The 24,910-nt window shown below is 34.5% G+C and overlaps 3 protein-coding genes across 3 annotated transcripts; 2 read left to right on the forward strand and 1 right to left on the reverse strand.

The window, feature by feature from the left end:
* Positions 1-2,050: 2,050 nt before the first annotated feature.
* On the forward strand, positions 2,051-8,506 carry LOC106115297 (stabilizer of axonemal microtubules 2). Its single transcript, XM_013308652.1, has 13 exons — positions 2,051-2,179; positions 2,789-2,936; positions 3,491-3,694; positions 4,064-4,250; positions 4,657-4,799; positions 5,675-5,766; positions 5,919-6,029; positions 6,257-6,353; positions 6,670-6,856; positions 7,003-7,095; positions 7,356-7,468; positions 7,715-7,808; positions 8,162-8,506. Exons 1-13 carry the CDS (start codon positions 2,172-2,174, stop codon positions 8,242-8,244), a joined length of 1,560 nt encoding a protein of 519 aa, XP_013164106.1. The 5' UTR covers positions 2,051-2,171; the 3' UTR covers positions 8,245-8,506.
* A 207-nt stretch (positions 8,507-8,713) lies between these two features.
* Positions 8,714-14,632, reverse strand: p47 (NSFL1 cofactor p47). The gene is made up of 9 exons (XM_013308653.1): positions 14,413-14,632; positions 13,764-13,983; positions 12,605-12,710; positions 11,954-12,036; positions 11,611-11,663; positions 10,630-10,748; positions 9,954-10,082; positions 9,616-9,742; positions 8,714-9,383 (listed from the first exon to the last, which is right to left on the reverse strand). Exons 1-9 carry the CDS (start codon positions 14,515-14,517, stop codon positions 9,168-9,170), a joined length of 1,158 nt encoding a protein of 385 aa, XP_013164107.1. The 5' UTR covers positions 14,518-14,632; the 3' UTR covers positions 8,714-9,167.
* A 543-nt stretch (positions 14,633-15,175) lies between these two features.
* Positions 15,176-18,354, forward strand: LOC106115303 (uncharacterized). The gene has a single exon (XM_013308661.1). The coding sequence runs from the start codon at positions 15,459-15,461 to the stop codon at positions 16,950-16,952; it is 1,494 nt and encodes a 497-aa protein (XP_013164115.1). The 5' UTR covers positions 15,176-15,458; the 3' UTR covers positions 16,953-18,354.
* Positions 18,355-24,910: the final 6,556 nt, after the last annotated feature.

Consider the following 24,910-nt stretch of genomic DNA (forward strand, 5'->3'; position numbering starts at 1 on the left):
AGCTGCCATGGGTAACTAAGCTAAAATAAGTGATCTCAAATTCACCTCACAGTTCGCCTGTGTGAAGCAGATCAGTGAACCGGTTCGCAGATCATATATCGAGTTATGATTGGTCGCTCTGCGACTCGGTGGCTGGCAGGCGGCTCATCGGCTTGCATAGTTGTAATACATCGTATTGAGCTGTGAGCATCCAGTTTAGTTGTTGAGCCGTAACTCAATGGTTTCAGATATATGTGAGCTGTATTTTTGAGTCGGTTCAGAGGTGATTTATACATCTACCTGTAACTGTAACCCACCATTGGTGACTTATTTGTACTTGTAAGAAATTGATTGTAATAAATTTTGGTTTCAGCCGTATCGTTCTAACGCATGGTATTATCCGAACTGCCGATGGATGTGAACTGTTTCAAAATGTATAATGAAAATATCGATTACAATATTGAACCTTTAATGTAATTTTACTATTCAATATTTACAATATCAATGATTAAATTTGAAGTGGTATTTTTATTTAATCACCAGCTCACTATATGTCCCCACCGAGGGGCTCGGAGCCTACCCTAAGTTAAGGGTGATTAGGCCATAGTCAACCACGCTGGCCAAGTGCGGGTTGGTTGACTTCACACGTATCTTTGAATTTCTTCAAAGATATGTGCAGGTTGCATCACGATGTTTTCCTTCACCATAAGAACGTCGGTTAAATGTACATATGTAAATCAAAAATCGAAAAACACATTGGTACATGGCGGGATTCGAACCCAGGACCTGCAGATTGCAAGTCAAGTGCTTGACCACTGAGCCACCGACGCTCCTGATTTTTATTTAAACCATAATATAATTACATCATCTCGGCACTTATATTTAAAGTTCTGTTAGTCCGTTATTAGTTTCATAAATATAATGTGATATAAGTAAGCTCACTAGCGCCTCTCTGTCTATGTCAAAAAAGTGTCCTGCGTAATGTAGCTTTTTTATACCATATTTTATGCCCATGTACATAGGTTTTATATATTTTGGGACAGAAGTAATCGCGGCGCGACGCCTCTGTCATTGCCAAACATCCTTATATTATTATCTTTATTATTTGGCTATATTATATAACTATAGATTATTATTTTACTCTGTTTTTATATACTGTATTCACAGCATTGTTATATATAACAACACACAGGTTTGGCGAGATTGTTTTACCTTTAAACGAAAACTCTACCTACCCCTCTGGGTTACGGTACGTTTGACTTGTCTAAGCGAACTATCTATCTTGACCTTTGAACTTAATTTTGACGTTTAGATAAAGATTACAATAAACAGTAAAGATAAGCTTTTGATTTACGTAAGCATGACATTAACATAATTTTTTTTATTATTATAAGGTGACAAACGAGCGAGCGGACACCTGAAATCGCTGAAATAGCGAAGTGACCGTTGCCCATAGACATACGCAATTGCTTATGCGTTGCCTACCTTTAATCGACGGAGGAGAGTATGCACAGAAAGAAAATATTTTCCCTTTCCATGCATCCACTCATCTGGAAAATCCACTTCCACTTCCCATCGTTTTCTTATATGAAAAACGGTGTGAAGAGAAAAAGAACTAAATTAGGCCTCCGGGACGCACAATCATCAGACGAAACGCGGAATTCCTTACACTTGACGCCTGTCTTCTGTGTGGTCGTGGTATTTCACCGGGCGAGCCGGGACAATTCGTGCGAAGATGTTAAAGCGAGCTCTACCACTGTCAAATTAATAAAAAAATTATGTCACATAAAGCTTATAACGTGATTTTTTTCTGTACTAGGAAAAATGGGAAATGGAAGATTTTAACAAAAACTGTAAACTCATATAAATATATTGTTTTGATACGCTAAATATCAGTTTTTTCTTTACTTTAGGATGTTTTGATAATGCCCAGAATAAGTTTTTGTTTTTAATTAAGCATGCATCATGTGATGATATAAAACCTTTATAATTTTTTTTAATTAAAAGCCAACTGGATGTGAAAAATAATTCTATTATTAACAAAAGATTAACTTGTCAATGTCATTTCATTTAGTAATGATTTTTAGATAGATATGATTTTTTAAAATTTTTTACCGTTTGTATTACATTTAGGTTTTAGATTAATTTTTATTTTTATTCATTTAATTTCGGCAAAGGATTGTCTTGAAATTATGCCAGAGTGAGTTGAATTGTATATTTTTTTAATTTTATACTAATTAAATATGTAAGAAAAAAAAAGACCACCGTATACATTTGCATCTAGATGAATAAACATTAATAAATAAAAGATGACTCATGTATAACATAAAACCTTTATTCTCATTACCTCCTTGAATTAAAGGCTTATAAAGTTATCGACAGCCTTGCAGGTGTCTAGACGAAAATAACATTTTATACAACTCCAAGCTAAAAATCTATTCTCAACTTATGTAAGAATAGTACTTAGCCCAAACTATCTCATATTTACCTATATACTCGTAAAGAAACAATGAACACTCGTCACCTTTTTAATTGCTGGACGCGACTTAACCCGCGCGAAATTAAAAAATCCAGGAATGTAATCTGTCACCGGGAGATAGTGTAGCTTCCCAATAACGAAAGAGTTTTTTAGAGTTTCGGAGCCAATGCAAACAAACAAATAATCAATCTTATTATACATATTATTAGTAGAGATTTACCAAGCACCGAGACCGGGGTCATGTACGACCTACTGATACTGCTTAGTAAGGTATTTTTTATGTTGACAGAATTTACACAAAAACACAAAAAATATAAAAAAAATCCGCAGGTGCGTGCCATGTCCCGCGGCAGACCCGTGCGCGCCGACCGCCGGCATCAAGTCGGGCCCGCGCGACGGCAAGCCCATCGACGGCAAGCAGGAAAACCCCTGCCCTTGCCGCTCCTGCTGCTGCGGCAAAGCACCTATCTTGAATCCAGTACGTCATACGTAACCCTAGCTATAACCCACGCTATACTAGGTGACTATGGATAGAGTACGTAAAAGTGAAAAGAGATATGATTGAGAAGGTCACGACTAAATGACAAAGTCCTGCTGCGCCGACCCCACAGAAGTGGGATAAGTACAGGGAGGTCATAACCCTAATACTAGGGTCTCGGTGTTGTCATACCTTGTAAACTCCGCTGTTGATTGCAAAAAGAGTGATTTAAATTAGACTGGTAGCTTCTATGATAAACGAGTTTGAACTGCATCTTTAGCTCACATCAACGCATTTAGATGATAGAAGTAAAGAACCTTGAATTTTGTATTCGATTTTCATTTGATTGCTTTTAAATACTGCTGTTGACATCTTCGTTTTTTACCTTTTACCTATTTGGTATTTCGCAACAAATGTACACATGTAATCACTTGGATTTAATAAATTTTTAGCATTGCTTTTAAGACAAGAGATGTTCAATAAAATTGTAAAGTCGAGTACCTAGTTGTAAAGAAACAGTATCATAGATCGCTTACCGAGCAGAATTGTTTTAGTGCTACAAACAGCCTAAGATCCCCGAGTCGTATGCGCCGCGGCGATGCTACATGAAGCCGACGGCGCCGGTAGAGACATGCACCACGTACAAGCTGTCCTACCTTCCGACCGAGGGCTGCACCAATCTGCGTGGCGTGGCGCGCAAGCAGCCGCCCAACATCGTGCCCAGCTGCGAGCCTATGGAGTCCTGTACTGTGCAGAAGGTAAACAAGACTAGCTACTTTTAGACATTTTTATTTAAGATCATTTAGAGCGAATGGCGCACTTTCATTATACAGTCAAGTGTTACAATGATTAGTGGGGCACAGGGTCGGATTTTCTTCCTAACAATACTTAAAAGTAGTGTATTGCCAGAGTCGGTAGCAATAGGAGTACAAGAGAACAATGTGTTATGAACCGTGCAGAAGTTAAACTTAATAAAACTAGCTTATAAGTCAGTGGTAATAGCAGTGAGTAATGGGTCTTGTTACGGTACAACCAAAACCAAAAAACTAGCCGAGACAAAGTTATACGAGTCACCGAGTCGAGCCAAGTGAAGTCAAAAATATGATGTTGTCTCGTGTCCCTTCCAGCTCTCTTTCCTGCCGAATCCAGTGTGTGTGACGCAGCCGATCCGGCCATGCCACCACGACATGTGGGGGCAGGGGCCCATGCAAAATGTCACCACACAGCGTCACGACTTCGTGCCAAAGCCTTGTGTGTTGCGCGAGAGCTGCAAGCCACCTCACAAGTTTCACAGCGTGGAACAACCGTTTGAAAGTCAGTATATTAGCAACATACTTAACAACAGAAACATAAATTAAGAACCCAAAGAGTTGACAAAATATAGTTAAGTTTAATAAGGTTAAGTTGAACTGATGACTATTTGAGGGGTAAGACAAAATGCATTCGCTTCGACGCGATTGTATAGCGGACTTCAAAATTGTATAGAACTGACACATGACAATCACGTGACTTATCGAAAGTTATTCTCAGTTCTATACATTTTTGAAAGTTCGTTATGAAATCGCTTTGTAGCGAATACACTTTGTTTACACCTCGCTGATTAAAGGACTGTAGCTTTTAAGGTGGAACACTACTGGACAGCCCGATAATGCCTACTTTGATAGATATTATAATACTAAAATGAAATTTTAATCACTCATTTTAATATGTACATTTGAAGACAAGACAGTGAATAAGTTGTCGTACCTGCCGCCCGAGCGCATGGAGGTGACGAAGTCGTTCGCTCCGGAGCGCTGCTATGAGCGCCCCGCAGCCAAGATGGAAGGCAACACTACACACAAGATGAGCTACCTGCCTAACAAGGTCTCTCATTACATACATTTATTTAAAATTAGACCTACTTCCTGTTGATACAACATAAGGCAGCAAACGAGCGAGCGGCCACCTAAAATCGCTGAAATAGCGAAGTGACCGTTGCCTTTACCCAATTGCATATGTGTTGCCTACCTTTAATCGACGGAGGAGAGGATGCACAAAAAGAAAATATTTTCCCTTCCAATGCATCCTGTCATCCGGAAAGTCCACTTCCACTTCCCATCCTTTCCTTATAAGAAAAAGGGTGGGAAGGGAAATGAGACTAAATTAAGCCTCGAGGGCGCACACTCATCAGACGAAACGTAGAATTGCTTTACGGCTGTCTTCTGATGAAATTTGGTACAAATCTTCTGATGACATTACAATATTATATGAAAAAAGGTTTTACGTTTAGATTTCAACGTATTGTTATGTTCCGTTTCATTGTAACTGCAAATGACATTAGAATTTTAACAATTTTCTTAATAAATTGATAATAATACATTTTGTTTCAGGCATATTTTTCTAACGTATGGTATAATCCGGGCTTCCAATGGTTTTAATTTTAAAAATAACAATTACAATCTAAAACCTTAAATTTTAATGTACTCTAAATTACAATATCTTATAAGCACAAGTTTGTTTACAAATAATAACAATAATTAAAAGTGAAGTTGTATTTTATTTTGAAAATATTAGCCAATTTCTAGAGTTAATAGTTATACGAAATAACTTCTGTTTATAATTTCACCTGATTCATGTTTAAAATAGATCTAAGTTATAAAATATTCTTTGCCGAATTTATGGCAAAATAATTCGCGGCGATTAACCAAAGGAATTATTTCTATAGGTAAATAATCTTATTATAAAAATTATTATTTTAGGTACTCCCCAAAGAGCCTTTACCTTGGGCTTGCAAGGGTCAATACCAGAAACCTTGTCAGAGAATAGACGGCAACACAACTTATGGACTTAGGTAAAATTATATTAAAGGGTTTTTAAACAATAATCGCGGTTTTTTGTGGAAATCTGTTATTTAAAAACACTTATTAATATTTAATATCTCTTTTTATTAGAATTAACTACATCAATGTAGTGTGGGTATTTTAAACGAACTATGATTTTTAGTTATCTGGACGCGAAGAGCGACTGTCGCCGGCGCGCCATCTTGCCCAGTTCCTGCGTCAATCCAGTCACGCCCTCCAAGAGATTTGAGTCTGGCACCATTTATAATAACAGGTGTGTATTTATTACATACAATATTAGATGGAAAACTTTATGCATTAGTAGGATTTGCAGGAAAAAAAAACTAATTATGTCATTTCAAATTCCTAATCACTCGTCAAGTTTGAATCTTATAAATAGTTGAGGGATTTTTTTCATAGGATTCCTTTCCTTGTACCACTCAGTTAGTGTCGTCTTCATAATCGTGTTATAAATTTTATAATATTCAATATGTTTTCAAGCTACTTGCCCGTGGAAGCTGAGAGGCCGCCGATGGTGAAACCTAACCCCAACATAGTGCCTTCCACTGCCATGATGGACGGAGATACCGTACACAAAGTAAGAGCCAATAAGTACTTCTGTCGCTTCGTTCATTGTCTAAAAGTGGGCCTTGGCCTACGTTACAAAGGTTTAATCATTCGCGATACCGCGGCTCATCCCACTCCAAGACTTGAAACTCCTGCAATTGCTTCTTCACTACAACCTTCACTTAGAACGGCCGACTTGGCGTGGACACTAGTCACTAATTAAAACGGCGGTAAGCTGAAACGTGTTATTTCAATTTGGTCAACAAGAGTACACTCGATAGTTATAAACATATCTAATGTTTCTCTTCCTTCCTGATAATCAAGTGAATGTTTTTGTCTCTTTCCAGCTGTCGTTCCTGCCGAACCCGGTGTGTGTGACGCAGCCAATCCGGCCATGCCACCACGACATGTGGGGACAGGGGCCCATGCAGAACCTCACCACACAGAGGCACGACTTCGTGCCCAAGCCTTGCTCCATCAGGGAGTCCTTCAAGCCACCAGCGAAGTTCCACTGCGTCGAGCAACCCTTCGAAAGTACGTATCGTAACAAGTAATAGACATATTGTAAGCTGAAGCGCTATCAAGTGACATATGAAGAATTGTGAATAATGATTAGATGAGATCGGTGAAGAGAATGAGATTCAGTTAACTTTATGATATTGTGTAAATGTGTATTGCAGATCGCACAGTGAACCGGCTGTCGTACTTGGACCCCGGGCGGCAGGAAGTGACGGAGTCCTTCGCCCCTATCAAGTGTTACGAGAAACCATCAGGTATAACCATCATTAGGTCTTTTGGCAAGTCTATCGTCTATTATAAATCTTGAAAGATTAATATTTTGAATGTTTGAAGATGGTCGGATAATCCAACGTAGTACATTAGGAGTAAGGAAAATGGTACAAGGTAAGGGGTCGCAAATGCATGGTAGCATTTTCTGAGATGGTAAAAAGTTGAAACGTAAATTGAAACGGTGGTAAACGATGATTGGTTTAAAATAAAATTATATTATAATATAATATTTATCTTGTTTCAGCCAAAATGGAATCATCGACGATACAGAAGATGTCCTACCAGCCGGTATGCGCGCCGGCGCCGCAGCGCCCGCCCTGGGCTTGCAAGGGACAGTACCAGAAACCTTGTCAGCGGGTTCGTTACTACATATTTCCACTAAGCGACATCGCAGCTGCTCCAGTGGAACTGACACTCATATTGCTTTGCGGCCATTTTAGAGCTCTTAATATAGATTTAGTTAAAATAAATCTTCACTTAGTTATGCTTTTAGTGGCCAATTAACGTCTCCGAGTGCAGCTACGCTACGTCACCCTCTCCTTGCCCGCTGGTATGGTAGCCATAGCTTATTCTTTTTAATTAAATTATGTTTAATTGTTCCAGTTGGAGAGTACGACAGTGTACAAGTCATCGTTCCTGCCGCCTGGCGAGGACTGTTCAGAGTATATGGACCCTTGCGCATACGGGGACTGTAAACGTAAGTATAGTCGATATAATAATAAGAAATTATAACAAACCTATCTGAACAATTCTACTATTATAAGGCTCTAATCACAGATTTATACAGACAAGTTTTTTCAACATTGAAACGTTCCAACGAGCCAGTGAAATGTGTGAATATAGTTCTTAATTTCTACGGAATTATATACAATGTAGGGACCTTACTTTGTTTTTTACTCGTAAGTATAGGCATAGTTATACTTTGGAGTCAAAAAGTCATAGGTTCTTTGTAGATTATCCATGATGACCTTGAACTGGTTACAACAATCATTTGTACAGAAAACTCCAAATTAATATAGAAGGAATACTTATAAATAAATATATTTGCAGCTTGTGAATGTATGTGTCCTGCGGAGTGCATCGCGACGGATCCTTGCGCGTGCACTTTCCCCAAAGCGGAGTGTTGCACGTGAGGCCGCCATCTTGTGCGACACGTCAAAATTCAAGTGCTTTGCCGCCAATACAAGATGGCGCATTGAAAATATTAATATAATCGTGAATCTCCACTGTCGTTACATCTGTACTACAATATTGCCCTCTTTGAATAAAATTGGAGCGATAGTGTTTTATACATGTCACGTCATTTGTAATTCACAGGTAACAGGTAAATCTATTTTTAACTGTATTTAAGTAATTTCGAAGGGTTATATTGCAATAAAAGACATTTGATTAATACTTTTTTTTTATTAAAGCCCAATATTAAACAATTTTATCGAAAATTCTTTTACAAGAGAAGCTTACATCTAACCTTTTAGTCACAATTAATTAATGTCAAATATTAATTACTAATATTCCTAAAAGTAGGTTGTAAGAATTTTTCGGACCTGCATGTTGCTAAAATTTTCATTTTTCTTATTTCTTTAATTTATCATACCTTTGCACAAAATGATAATACCACACAAAATTGTGACTAAAAGATTATGTAAATTCTATTGACACAGTCGATGGAATCAGAAAACATCATGCGTAAGTTTTTTATGTAGTGCGTTGAACGTAAACTAATGATTCTCCAGGAATTATATAATTATAAAAATAAATTACAAAAAATGTTCACTTTAAAACACTAAGTAAAGGTATCTCTCTGTATTTAGACAAAATTAAGTTTCAACGCACGAGTAAACGAACACACGATAGTTCACAATAATGGCAGACCCAGTTTTTGAGCGAGACTTGACCCCTGAAGGCTAAAAACAATTTCTTACACAAAGTACTTCACAAATAAATTCACACACAGTTTCCGACCAATAGAATTGCTTTATTTCCGTGGGAGGGGCTAAGCTCCGCCCCCTGGGTCCGTCAAATTACACAGATGTGTCCAGAATGTTGTAGAAGGTTGCTACTTGAGTCGCTGCAGCAGAGTGGTGTTGAGGAGGTTGGCCTGCCCCAGCGTCACCGCGGGGTCAGTCAGCTCTACGCTGGGGAATGTGGTGAGGAGCACAAACTGACGGTTCTGGTAGATGGGCATTGCGCGCGCGATGTACTGCTGCAAGTCCCCCACAGTGTGAGAGTGGTTGAACCGACCTGTCAGTCTGCTGCCATCCGCTAGCCGGAACTGCGAAATTACAAAAAATCATAGAAATCATAAGACACATTTAAAACCACTTTCTAAAAGACGGTAAAAACAATAAAAAAACAGATTAACTACAGTGTGTACAGCATAATCTATAGTGTGTAAATATGTGTACAGTATAATCTGTAATGTGTAAACGTGTACAGCATAAACTGTAGTGGGTAAAACTGTGTAAAGCACTGCCTGCAGTGTGTAAACGTGTGTAATACATTACCTGCAGCGTAGTGACAGGGTTGGAGTCATCCAGTGCGACGGCCTCCTGAGCGGCGCGCTGGTTCGCCTCTTGGTCCTTGGGTGAAGCTGCCACTGGCACTGTCGCACCCACAGTTGTCGGCGTTGGACTGTAACACGTTATTAAAATTTATACCATACTAAGTTATGATTCTATAGAAGATAAACGACGAGTAAACCTTTTTCTGGGAAAATCTTAAGCTTTTTTGAGTTCTGAAATGTTTTATTTGTGCTTAAAATTAGATGGATGGTCCATATATCGTGGATAGAATTATAGTACCCAATTGTAATAGGGGGGTAAGAGAAGTAGTAGCATCAGACCTGCCCAGCAGATATCCCTGTCCGGAGAAGACGCGCGTGTTTGCCTCATGCGGGCTCTCCTCGTGCCGGTGGTCCTCCAGACTGACGCGCACGCTGCCGCCCTCCCGCGACAGCTCCGTTGGGATCTCACTGTATCACACGAATTATGTTCACTTGCCTCTAATTTAAATATATTAAACAAGCTGTCGCCCGCACATATTGAAAAAAAACTTCATAAGTAGCCTATGTGTGTGTACCCACTGAGGGGCTCGGAACCTACCCTAAATTAAGGGTGACTAGGCCATAGTCAACCATAGCCCAGTGCGGGGTGACTTCACACATGTCTTTATATTTCTTCTCAGATATGTGCAGCATCACAATATTTTCCTTCACCGTAAGAACGTCAGTTAAATGTATATATGTAAATCGTAAAAAACATTGGTACATGGCGGGATTCGAACCCAGAACCTGCAGATTACAAGTCAAGTGCTGAAATCCCTAAGCCAGCGATGGTCTCAACATATACAACATACCAAATTTCAGCAAGATCCATGCAGCCGTTCTGGAGACGAAGGCTTGAAGGTCAAACAAACATCCATCCATCCAAGTGGATGGATGGATATCTAAGCTTTCCCATTTACAATATTAGTAAGAAGTAATAAGTAAAATTTTAGGAAACTTTTTCATATAAACTCACCCTCGACGTATATGATTGAGGAACTGAGCATTCTCTGGCTCATTGTAAAGTCGGATGGGGCCATCGTTCACCGTGAACCCCTCGCGGTACAGCCGGAGTCGCACCGACCGGCTTTGTTGCTATTCAATTTAAGAAAAACTGTTAGAACATCGAATCGAATATATATAGTCATTATAACCGAGATGTCATATTAAAAGATTATTCTTATTTAAAAATTTCTATTGTAATTTTAAACAATAAAAAAAGCGAAACAGGTGTGACAGAGAAAAGAAATACATTTGATGGGAGTGTGCGAAACACAAAAGAGTTAAGAAATCCCCGATGTGTAAGCGTAATTCGATGACATTACGTCAGAGGGCGCCACTAAAAAAGTAAAAAGATACTGGCACATAGTGACGCTGTCACATTTTATTTCTTTCTTATATCAAGGAGTTTTTTGTTATTTTTCAGTAGAAAAAAGAGTGAGTTTTAACGATGAGCGGAGAAAAGTGTTGTCCTTAATTTCCTTAAATTACTTATATTTCTTATATCGTAGTGTTTTGTGTATATTTTGTGTAAAGTTATAATTATAATTCCATAATAAACATTTGATTGAAGAGTGCGTTGCTTTTATTTTTGAACACCCCAAAATCAAAAAAATGTTTTGGATAATATTTTTTGAAGCTTGAATAGGAAAATAAGTAATAATTTAATGAATTTAATTTACTAAACTGATATATAAACACGGCTAAACACTGACGTATATTCGTCCGGTGGCGGCACCGACTAGTTTCGAGCCCATCGGGGGCCCTTTATCAGGATGAGTGGTACTGGTATTATTTCGCGGACGCGGCCCTCAGCTCACTAGTGACACACTTTAGCCGTGTTTATATATCAGTTTAGTATAATGTCTCACGAATGTTTGAATAATTTAATTTAATTTACGTACATTATCATTTATATGAATTGGTTAGTTATTTTGTGACAACAATATAACATTACCTCTTGCTCTCTGTTAGGCGGCGCTATTTGCTCGTGGTCGTCCGCTGTTTGTCCTGTAAATATATTTAATAATAAAAATCATATGGTCCCTTAGTAGCCATCAAACAATACTATGTGGTTAAAAACTACACTAAGGTCAAATCGGTGACCGTAAACAACTGTGCAATTAAATTTACACACCTTATTTATGATCTACACTACATTCTATCCGCAATTAACTCTATATTCCATCTACAATCTATTCTATAATCTATCTACAATCTACTCTATAATATATCTACAATCTGCTCTTTAAATCATTTTCTTAGTAAGTGTTTAACTTTGTGTTAGAAATGATACTGACCAAGCCTGTACCCGACCCCGGAGAACACACCATGCCCTCTGCTGGATGAAGTCGGCTCATTGTCGAACACCACTGCACCTTGTCTGCAAATATCAAAAGTAAAAGTTTATTTAAGTGATGAAACTTGGGATCAATGTACTGAGTAGACCCGACAGTATTTTAACTTAAAAAATAAAGAAAATCATCTTCATGTCGTCGTCGGTGGCTCAGAGGTCGAGCACTTGATTTGCAATCTGCAGGTCCTCGGTTCGAATACCACTATATACCAATGTGTTTTGAGATTTCCGATTTACATATGTACATTTATCTAACATTCTTACGGTGAAGGAAAACATCGTGATGCAACCTGCATATATCTGAGAAGAAATTTAAAGATATGTGTGAAGTCAATCCGCACTTGGCCAGCGTGGTTGACTATGGCCTTATCACCCTTAACCTAGGATAGGCTCCGAGCCCCTCGGTGGGGACGTATAGTGAGCTGATGATAATGATGATGATGATCTTCATGTCAAATACATGATTACTACAAATTTTCGAGAAATATTTAACACCTGGTTGAAATATATTTGTCATTTCAAAAAAAAAAATATTTCTAAATTAGCAAATCATTTAAAATTAAATAAGACTTTTGGTGATAAAAATAATACTCACGCTCTGACACTCCTGAACATTTCTGATACAATATCTTTCCGACCTTTTCCTGGCCCCAAGATCTGCTGACCAGACCGCTCTGAACCTCCAGCATAGAAAGCTTCACCTGAAACAATCACATATGATGACCTATATTGTTTCATAACAAAATTATCCTATCTTACTTTGTACATATTTTAACGCAAATGTTTAGTGGACAGATGGATATTTGTTGGAAGGTATCGCCAGACCGGCTGAACAGGTTGCAATGAAATTAGGCATACATATAGAAGAAAGTCTGGAAGAACACATAGGCTAATAATTATGTTTTTATTCTTGCGCGGACGGTGTCGCGGGCGACCGCTAGTACATACATAAAGATAAAGTTTATCATACTAATATTATAAATACAAAATTTTCGATGGATTGTTACTATTTATCCCTATAACAGTTTAACGGATATTAAAGAAAATTGGCACAGATGTAAAACATACTTTGGAAGATCACATAGGCTATTTATTAAGCTTTTTTTTATTTCGTGCAGAAAAAGACGCGGATAAGAGCTTTTGTGCTAATAAAAGGTTATGATTATTATAATAATAACCTGTTTCATTTGTATCAACAGAGCTTTCCTTCAGATTCTGTATTTCATTTTTTAATTTGGTATTCTCTAATTTTAATGCCTCTATCTTTTTCTTTAATTCTTCTATCTCTTTCTTACAATCAGAGCAATTTCCATGAATTTCTGATTGGGATGTTAATTCATAATAATTTCTATTGGTTTTATTTATTGTTGTCGCTTTTACACATTTATATGTTGAACATATTTTGCCATTAACATTTTTATCTGTTTTAAAATAATTCAAGAATTATTCAAATGTTTACAGAAAAAAATATATCTTTATTAATATTCATTTATCTTTAGGCAATGAATTAAAGAAATAATACACAGAAAAAAATACAAAAATGTGGTGTGGTAGAATAATATTTAAGTTTTTTTCCAATAATAATAAACCTGGCACAGTATTTACTACCAAGACTCCCTACTAACAACCTGGCTATTTCTTATATATTTACACCTATTTTTATTTGACACCTAATGAGAGAAACCATTTATAGCCAGACCAGACCATGTTTCTGGTCAAGCAATTGTTAATCGTTAAGTATGACCATAACATACCTTCTTCTTCATCACTCGAACTATCCTGTTGTAGTGACTGTAATGTAGCAAACTTAGTAGGTGGTTGTTTCTTCTTGTCTTTCTTTACGGGCAACACAGGTGATGCGGGCGGTGACTCCATATCACTGTCCGACATAATGGGTAATGCAGCTGCAGGTGCAGGGTTAGCGGGAGCCTCGTCTATGTTCCCTCCGTGCTCATAGAAACTGGACAGTGCCACCTTGACATTTATTTAAAAAAAATTAATAATCACATTTTTACAGTAGGAAGTGACTAAAGACTAAGTTGTCATTAGTCATGAAAAGAGAGAAGTGACCACAGCCCATAGACATCAGTAGTGAGTTGAAAGACTGCAGATTCATTGCTAATTTTTCTTCTAGCATTTAGCACCTATTAGGTTTTATAAGTGAAGATTTTTTCAAATAAGATTTATGTTGACTTATTGCAAGTCGATTAGTTGTTTATATTTAAATGCACTTGCTTTTGAAAGTTTTTACTTTACCCATGTAAGATAAATTAAGAAGTTATATTTTATCTTTTACAATATAATCGTGATTAAGACAATGCGAGCAAATAACAATATATGAAATAATAGCAAATAGAAAATTAAAATAAAAGAAACATGAAACTATCATATCGGCACATTCACCTCAAGTTGCCAATTGGAAGATTCCAAAAAGAATCTGCTTCGAGCGTCGTCAGCACCAGTTACATCACAAAACTGCCGCAATGTATCTTCCTTATTAACAGACATAATATAGATTTAAAACACCACGTGAAACAAAATCTTTTGTAACTAGAAAACTAGAAATCATCGATGACTTGCTTAGTTTTTTTGACTTTGACATTCGGCTTTGCGGCTTCATGTCATAGCCAAGTTATCGTTGGATAGTGTAGCGCAGAGTATAATTACAATAACGGTGTTCTCGAACTCTATATGCACATGTGTAGGCTATGCAGCTTGACTTTGCATTTCCAAAAAAAAATCTCTTTGAAGCATTATCAACCTGTCTTTATACCTAAGAAGGACTGGAAAAGTATATACTACTCCTCCAAACATCTCTATCAGCATCTGAATAAACTCCCTTCTTACCCATATCCTCTTTCACACAATTCCTAAGAAAAGGAAAGGATGGGAAGTGGAAGTGGACTTTCCGGATGAGAGGATGCAATGGAAGGGAAAATATTTTCTTTCTGTGCATCCACTCCTCCGTCGATTAAAGGTAGGCAACGCATATGCAAATGCGTATGTCTATGGGCAACGGTCACTTCGCTATTTCAGCGATCTCAGGTGGCCGTTCGCTCGTTTGCCACCTTATGATATAAAAAAAAAATCCATCCATACTTTCTGTGGTCTCCTGTACCTGATGTCAGGTCAAAAAATTTCAGGTGTCAGGTTGACAGGTGTCGTAACGTAATGTCAACGACGAATGTCGATGTCGTGACTCTCAGATGTCATGTATCATCAAATATCAATTCACTATTTCATGAGAATGAAATAAGGAGTGCAATTTGAGTTCTTATCAACATCATATTGTTTGTCAGAGTATTATGTTCTGTTTCTGTTCTCATAACAGTACTGTAATCTGTTTCAAGTTTTACAAGTAACATACCACGGCCACACATGTTTGCATTAGTTATACACATTTTATTTCGTCAGTGCTGAGCCGGCTAAGATAAAATTATCAAGTGTAAATGAAGACTCCGAGAAAATCGTCAAAGAACATAATGCGCAAGTATTATCAATTGATTTTGGTTTTAATCAGCTTTATTAGTATTGTAACACTTTTGATTTACCGTCACGAATACTATCGTCTCCGATATGTTCTGGAGGTGCTTAACTTTTTCGGCAAGCCCGGCTTATCGGAGATAGAGTTCTGTGGACCAGGATTTAATGCCACAATGCTGTCTGAAATACTCCGAAATTCTTCTATGGAAGTTCGCGAAACTCCGCCACTATTCCAACAGATAGATGAAAATTTTTACTCCTACTCGTCGTTCTTACGATCGTATCAAAAGTATCAGACCTTGACTCCATCTTATGCTCACAGTATCGATACTATTGTTATTGGCAAGACCAATGTAAATCCTGCTTTCCGCTGTAATATTTGGTTTGAGAATGAATCTAAACCAAAAGCTGGACGTTTTACCCACAAAGTAATTGTTGAACATGTAAATTTTACTGTGTATGTATTTCGGTGTATAACGAACAAAGACTTTGGTAAACCAAAAGGAATAAGTTTTTATGTAAATGATTATAACATAAATCCTATCCATGCTCCTATTAATCGACTTATTGAAGTGAATACAAAACGCAAGCCTAGAAAAATGAGCAATATAAAATTTGTCAATAATATTGTACCAGCTATTTGTGTGTTACCAAATCGAGTTCCTATTGTTTCAAGAGATTCATTTATTGAATTTCTTGTGTTCCATCAAATGATGGGTGTCAATTATTTTACAATATATGACAGTACAATATCAGAAGATGTTATAAGAAGATTAAATTTATTACCATCTGATATAACACAATGGAACATACAATTTTTCCCTTTAAACTACCCATTTATATTTTCAAAGTCTTACTATATAGTACGTATTGCGGTGGAGTTAGATTGCCTCTTCAGACATTTTCAATATGATAAAGAAGAAGCCGATAAAGTAAGCCATGTGATTGTGCTCTCTTGGGATGAATTTTTAGTACCTCGTGTTCATGATAATATTAAAAGTGTAATCGGAGATTTTGATCCCATGAGATCATTACAAATGGTTGCATATACACTTTTATTCTGTTTGAACCAACCCAAAGATGATAATGCTGTTATTGGATATCCTGATATATTTAATAAAAGGCATTATTTTAATTTGCCTGATAACACTCCATTTACACATATAAGAAACCTCGATGCAATTTCAACATTTGATGAAATATTCAACATTTCTTTAGAAAAAATGCAAGTAATTCCCGAGAAAATGCTCGCTGCACACAAATACACAGAATGTAGAGACAGCAAGAAGTATAGCCTGAGTGGATACAATGAGACACAGTTGCAAGTCTTTCCTCACAAACTCGAAGGTGCAATGACACAGTTTTCACAAGAATTATTGAGCAATAGAGTTTATAGATTGTATAAATCTGGTCAAATATGGGAGAGAAGTTCAAGTGAAAATGTAAGAGACATGTTGTAGACTTATGATACTCAAAGAAAATAATTTTGTAGAGTTAAAATATGCTTAAAAGCTAGAATAGATGCGGCATAGGATTGTTTATAGACTTTAAAAATATATAATAGAAGTTTCCTTCGCAAACGTAGGAGTTTAAGGCCCATACTAGTGCCTATTGCCATTTATCATGAATTCATATTTTTATATAGTAAATTTGATTTTAGAGTGCAATGGAAAGTTTTAACTGCAAGCATAGGTCTTCACAAGTTGGTGAATTGTTCTGTGCAACGTTTCATGTGAATAAAAGTAGCTATAAAGTATGTATGACTTGGTTTTTAAATTATAGTTAATGCGGGATTGCTACAAAATATACTGCCATATTTTTATGTAATGTTATAATTTGATAAGTTTTTTTTTTGTTAAATTAATGGTTGTTAATTTCTTATTAATGTTATATATGCACTACACTTATTCTGTCCGTTTAAAATGATAGTACAATCGTTTAACTTAAAACATTTTAAGCTCTCTGTATAGTCATTGTTAATGTTCATTGTAAAATTAACATTAAATTTTAACTAAAGTGACAGTTGTATGACACATATTGTCTTTTTTTTTTTCAAAGGAAACAAAAGAGATGAGATATGAGTGATGACCAGTGTTACTGTAGTCAAGTGCTAGAATAAAATATGAATAATAACAATGACTTTATTTAAGGTGGGATCTGTATTCACATGTTATGTCTTACGTTTCTTTTAAAAACTATGGTAAAATACCATCATTTTGTGTCACTAGACACAGGTGTCATGTTTTGCTGGTTATTTGGTAAAAACTTTTTAAGTATCCATTTAGAGTATGATTTGATGATTATTTAAACAGTATTTTGTTGATGTATTTATTATAAGGTATAGCAGTGTTATAAAAACTTGCCCTTATATAAAGCCAGTAAGTCAGTAAGGATAGATAAAATGTGTATAACAAGTTACAATAGATCTATGCCTCCAATTGGGCTATATTTTGGGTTGTAAAATGTTGCCTGTATTAGAACTATATAAAGGTGTCTACAAATAATTTGACATTAATTACATTAATTAATTTTATTTAATTGAAATTTGATCTTAAATTAATTGGGAATGTTCATATTTTGTTTAAAGGTTTGTTGTGATTAAATTTTTATTGTAAGTTATATTTTTATTTTTATAAATGGCAGCATTAAGATTGATGGGCTGTTTTCTTGCTGGCCTAATTGGTAGAATTGTGACCGTAATATAAGGATGTGCCTTGAAAGTATGAGGGTTATTTATGGTTAATTCCTAACCAAACTTTGTTAACGAATATAACGCTTCATTATAAGACTGCTTATCTAAAAGAAGTTTCACGAATTTAGGTAGTTTACGTCAATATTATATTATTAAACAATATAAAGTTACATTTTTCTTTTATTTCTTCCTCCTTCAGCCTTATCCATCCATCGTATAGGTTTTACAACAAAAAAATATCTCAAGGAATATATAAAATGAACCAAAACGGTTTTGGCTATACTGACTGTGGTTGCAGTATTGTTAAGCTCACACAGTTCCTGCAGTGTTTACTAAATTTAATTTTCATTCATATGAAAATAATAGCTGTCAACTTAAAAAAAAAACACTTAATATGTAGCCTATGTGTACTTCCAGACTATGTTCTACATCTGTGCCAAATTAATCACGATCCATTGTGCCGTTCCGGAGAAACTTCAAACAAACACCCATCCATCCATCTAACATTCGCATTTATAATATCAGTAAAATTTATCACAAGATGGTAATCCTGGTCAATAAAAATTGCCGTTTTTAAGTCTATACAAATATAAGAAATGTCCAGAGAGAAGCAATTAAGGCATGGTTTAAAAACTTACAATTGCCAAAAAAGCATCAAAATGACAAAGGCATTTTTTTATTCAAACCTAAAACATGTTCCCATAAATAGCGCGAACATTCCCACTATTATTGTAGGCTACAGGGATAACTTACCTTATCGTGTCTATGGTCAGAACTGTCAAGTACTCTCACCGCCAGTGTTTTGGCGCGAAGAGCTGCTTTTCTATTGTTGAACGCGAAAACATAAAGAATAACACAATTTCGACCATATTGACTTTATCTTGTTCTTTAATTTGGTAAACAAAAACTGCAACTGCAAAAAATTAATAGAATTTTGGTCAAGTTATTAAAACAAATATAATATAATGATTCTAAGTAAACGTTTATTTTTATTCATCTATTCTAATACAATTCTGACGGAACCCGCCAATGTCACAGATCAATTGATAAAAACGTAAAATACATATTTCCACACAAATTGAAATAATTCCCTATACACATACAATACAAAAATAATATCAATGAAGAAAAAAGACATATAAATAAATGAGCACACTTGAGCAATACATAACAGTATTGTCGTTGCCACAGTTAAAATATAGACGTTTTACAATTTAAAAAAATATAAACATCATTTTAAAGCTTACAGATAAAATATTGCCACGTCAACTCACTCGTAAATGCATCATAAATTTTAAAAGTAAATTTTGTCACAATAAATTTATTTCTAAAAACAATACCTGACGTAATTAGAAGACTTGACTATAAAATTATATTAAATTAAGATGCGGTTTTTAATCTACATCATAAAATACAAGACACAAAAAAATTACCTATTACAATATTATGAATCTAAATCACGTTGACTTAATGTTGATAAATGAGCAAAAAAGGGTGTAAAAATTAGAAATTTGTCGTTAAATGATCGAGCAATAATAGTGTAATTAATTTGTAGTATATTTGCTATATTTTTTTTTCTTTTATCCTTATTCAATACATAAGCTACATTATAATTTTTTAACAAGGAAGAACAATTCATATAGGCGGGCAACACCATATTAGAAACAAAAGTTTGGCGCCATTTCTACTAGTTTGACGCGTGATTTTTGGCGGTTTTTTTTTCAGAGAAACATAACGTTTTAGTGCTGTCCAGTAAGCTTTATTCAAAGATAAATTTTGTTAAGTTCAAAGTGTGAATTATTTTGTGTAATTACTTCATTATTTTGCTAAAAGATAACAAAAAAGACCTCCAATGGCGAAATGCAAAATTACCCTAACATCTATAACAAATATTTTTTAATTAAACTGGAAAAATGGGATTAGATAAAAGGAACAATATTAAATGCATCTGGCTGTAGAGATAAGGAAAAATTTATGTGTCAAAGTAAAAATATCGTGCTAAATATACAATTGCGAAATATGCATTTGTGATACCGCGATTGAATCAGAAAAATATAATTCTATATAACTTATTGTCATGCAATTATGCAGTCGTAACATTTAGACGAAAGTCTATAGAGATATTATACAAAGAGTTTTTAGAATAGATTTTCTTTCAATAGAGTAAATGTTACTGTTTTATAATATAAACTAAATATTTGATTATGTGTAAATATAATATTTTGTATGCGACATAATCTTAAATGTAGTGTGGCAATGTTGCCCACACTCAGTGGAGCAATGTTAGTAGCACTGAGCTGTCAAAATTTTGTCATTGCTATCAAAACCGTCGACGAGAGCAGACGTCTACGTGCGTCAAGCTAATACTCAAGAGAGCTATCAGAACATCCTACATTAAACATGTCAACAACCAACATTTACTGTGGATAGAAAAATAGTAGCATAAAATTCTCTTTTTAATTAGTAATTTCTTAAAAATACATATTTTATTTTCTTGTATGTCAACATCAAAGCACTCTAAATATGATATCTCTATGCCGCAGACTTGAATATTAACATTATATATTATAATATAAAGATTGCCACATTTAAAATTGTATATTAATAATTATGTACAGTCGGGGATATTTATTTACTATCCGCTTGCAGTTAGTTGTGTATATTCTTTCTAAATTATAGCATTTATGGTGATTGTTATAAGATATTCAATCCTACGTGGGTAATGAATTTAATTCTTTGACTGCACATATAAAGATTATTGCAAGTTAAAATATACCACTTACGTTGACTTAATTGTATTAACTCTCTGTGTATTATTTATTTAACAAATGTTTACACATACAGAATTTATATAAGTAAATATAACACTGTCTTCCCATTGGTGAAACAATTTCACAAAACACCATCTCTCTCATTTTCCAAGAAAAGTGTGAAACAACGAGTTTCTGTTTGTAATTCCATCAATGGAAATAGAAACAGATATCTAATTATTATTAATTCAAACAACAATTCTTTCTTTATATTTACACAATTACTTTTATCAACAAGACAGTAGTTTTTTTTTAAATATCACCATTTCTAAAGACTATAACATTTAAAAAGGGATTACAGTAAATGCACGAAAAATAGTTCATATAACAACAGTTATCTAGAACTTAACAAATCTCGTGTGAGGGTATGTAGAAAACATTTAGCCATACTTTCAAATCTACATAGGGTAGTTATAAAATTATGTGTAAAGGAGCTAGAAAGACTCTAGAGAAGATTTTTTCAAAATTAATTAACATTAGATTTGTACTATCTAATCGTATTTAAAAATATCACTATCTCTATTTATTCAATAAGAATGAGTGGGATATCAACATAATCGTTAACACGTTAGCTGCCATGACGGACTATGTGTCCGACAAGCCATACTTCCATTCAACACCTCGCTGTGGCTTGTCGGACGCTTTTTAATAGAATTGTTGTATACAGCGTGACCCCGCAAGGCCCCATAAAACTTATAAACAGCGGGTCATTTTTTTTCGTTTCGAAAAATCATTCTGGCAGCTAACGTGTTAACAATTCTGGCTGCAATTCAATATAAATAAAAAATAAATACGACTATACAATATTGAATTTCAAATAAGCGACACCTGAAAGCAACTGCTAGTATTTTTAATATTTTCTAAATACCCACACACAAGACAGAAGTAAATGCATAAGACTAGCAATTGTATGCATTTTATCACACACCAAACATACTATGTTACAATATTTGAGCAGTTCAGTTTCATCCAAATCTATTTTACAAAAAAGAAATCCACTAAAGTTTCTTCTAAATCTTAATCTATCGACTCAGAAATATTATATTTGTAGCCATCTACCGGCCAAAATAAAAAGTTTCTTTTGCATTTTCGTTTTCTATTTCTATCTATATTTCAAATTTGTTTCTCCTTTGAAATTATCTTATTTCAATCATATTAAGTTTCCGAAGTTCTTACGGTGAAGGAAAACATCGTAATGCAACCTGCACATATCTAAGAAGAAATTCAAACCCGCACTGGGCAATGGTTAACTATGTCCTAGTCACTAACTTAGGGTGGGCTCAGACCCTGAGTGGGGACGTATAGTGAGCTGATGATGATGTTAATTTAGTCAGTTTGTGTTGTGTTTAATATATTTTAACAGTGGTAGAGCCCGCTTTAACATGTTCGCAAGAATTGTCCCGGCTCGCCCGGTGTAATACCACGACCACACAGAAGACACGCCTCAAGTGGAAGCTATTTCGCGTACAGTCTGATGAGTGTGCGTCCCGGAGGCCTAATTTAGTCCTCTTTCCCTTCCCACCATTTTTCTTATAAGGAAAGGATGAGAAGTGGAAGTGGACTTTGCGGATGAGAGGATGCATGGAAAGGGAAAATATTTTCTTTGTGTGCATCCTCTCCTCCTTCGATTAAAGGTAAGCAACGCATATGCAATTGCGTATATCTATGGGCAACGGTCACTTCGATATTTTAGCGATTTCAGGTGGCCGCTCGCTCGTTTGCTACCTTGTAATATAAAAAAAAGTTAGAAAGAACAAAAGATCAAACTGCTCAAATTAACATAAGTATTATTTCAACATTTTCATAGCCTTAGTAACATGCAATTGCCATTCTTCAATAGACTATAGAATGTAGTTATTGTGTTTTTATATTAAATATAGTAAGATATCAACATTGGACAACTTTGATAGATAATTTTCACTCTTATGCCCTTTGAAATTAAGTCCAATTTCGTGTGTGTTGATTATTTAGTGTTTTTTATACGACCTTTTTTAGTTTCAATACTAAAATATTTACATCAACAACAACTATAGTTAAATTTCAATCTTTTATCATAATTTATATGGAGAAAAAATATACAGATAAAATTTTCACAACATATACTAGGAATACATAAATATATATAATTGTTTAAACGTGCATACAATATGAATGTGTGTTTGAATATGTTACAGTAAAATATCTATTTCATCAGAATAATATCTTGAAGTTTAGGCAATGATTGTTGAAGACATTTGCATTGTTATTGAAAAATGAACCTTAAACTAAATCACATATAATACAATTTTAAAAAGCACCACAATTAATCTGACGATTGTAGGCTAATTTGAATTCTATTAGTATGTGAATAAGGTATATATTTCAATAACAATGAACGATATCATAAATATTAGTCCTATATGTATGGAAAATCCAAAAATATCAAATTTTATCAGTTTTGACATATAACATTAAACTTGTCGATATATATAAATATATTTTTCAATTTAAACATTATAAAATAATTTGTACAAACTATTATCATATTAAAATAATAATAAATATAAGAGAAATTGCTTTTATTCTGTCATGTTACATTCGAAATTGATTATTCATGAAGCTCGTTTTTTTTTTGAATTCAATAAGAATGGAAAATATATTTTGATTTATTTCTACATCAAATCCTAATTTTACCTTCAACATTTGAACAAATATACCAACAATTAAATATTTACAACGATTCAAATCTCTTATTTAACAACTTTTTTATTCATAGACCGATATTTTAAAGAATGTATAACTTTAATAATTAGAAATTTCATCATTTTAATGGATTCCATTTTAATGTGTTTCAATTTAATGATATAAGCAATTTCATTTTTAATACTTATAAAATGAATTTTAATCTTAATTGCCTTTATGACTTTATATCCTATTTAAAATAGTATTAATATATTTAAATAACATTAAATCTAACAATTTGACTATGACTCTACTAGACCGCCATCTTTTCTCATAAATTTCAATGCAAAATGAACTGCGTTAGTTTTTTTAAAAAAATGTGAGATACCAAGAGTTTTCATATTATTAAAAAACAATTTTGTAAGGAGTTTAGGTAAGATATTAAGCCAAATATTTACAGAAATTAAATTTTCGGTAAACGTAATATAGATAATAAAATACTGATTTTGGGAATAAAAATAATTTCGCTACACAAATATAATTAGACCGTTACATCGATTAAATATTTCGTTAAAAATACTTTTGGAATCCAATTTTTATAATAAAAAGATATACTTTCAAAAATATACATATAGTATAAGAGATCATTTTTATGGAATGACTAATATGGAAGATTTTATTTTGATTTAATTTAATTTCATTTTAAAATACTTTCAACCACAATAATACATTATAATGGAAGTCGGATCTCTCTCTCTTTTCTTCTCTCTCTCTCTATAACCCCAATAATTCTTCCCTTTTCTAACTACACCTACTCTTTCCTATCATTCTATTAGGATTTCCACTTTATTTCATTTACAAATGAAAATGATGAAAAGATAATACTATAAGTGTAGACAGACAAAGTTATTTGACCCGGCGAGCATAAGTTCAAATTATGGTAGCTCTCTAGCCCTCCCCTCTCCTTTTTTAATATCAATAATGTAGTTGTCATGTCATGTTTTTTTCTTTTATGCCATTTTCTTTACTCATGTAGGTTTTATATATTTTCAGATAGTATTAACCACGACAGCAGTTCCTCTCTCATCGGGCCAGATATCATTGTTTGACTATAATAATGAAATTCATATTAAGTTGAATAATTGCTGCCGTATAAAGGAACCGAGATATATTGAAAAATAACCTTATACTATATTAAAAGTAAAAAAACTAATCGAAGGCTTATTTTATCAAATTATTAAGAGATTATAAAATT

Source organism: Papilio xuthus, unplaced genomic scaffold, assembly GCF_000836235.2.
Source record: "Papilio xuthus unplaced genomic scaffold, Pxut_1.1 DF827870.1, whole genome shotgun sequence".
NCBI classification, from domain to species: Eukaryota; Metazoa; Arthropoda; class Insecta; order Lepidoptera; family Papilionidae; genus Papilio; species Papilio xuthus.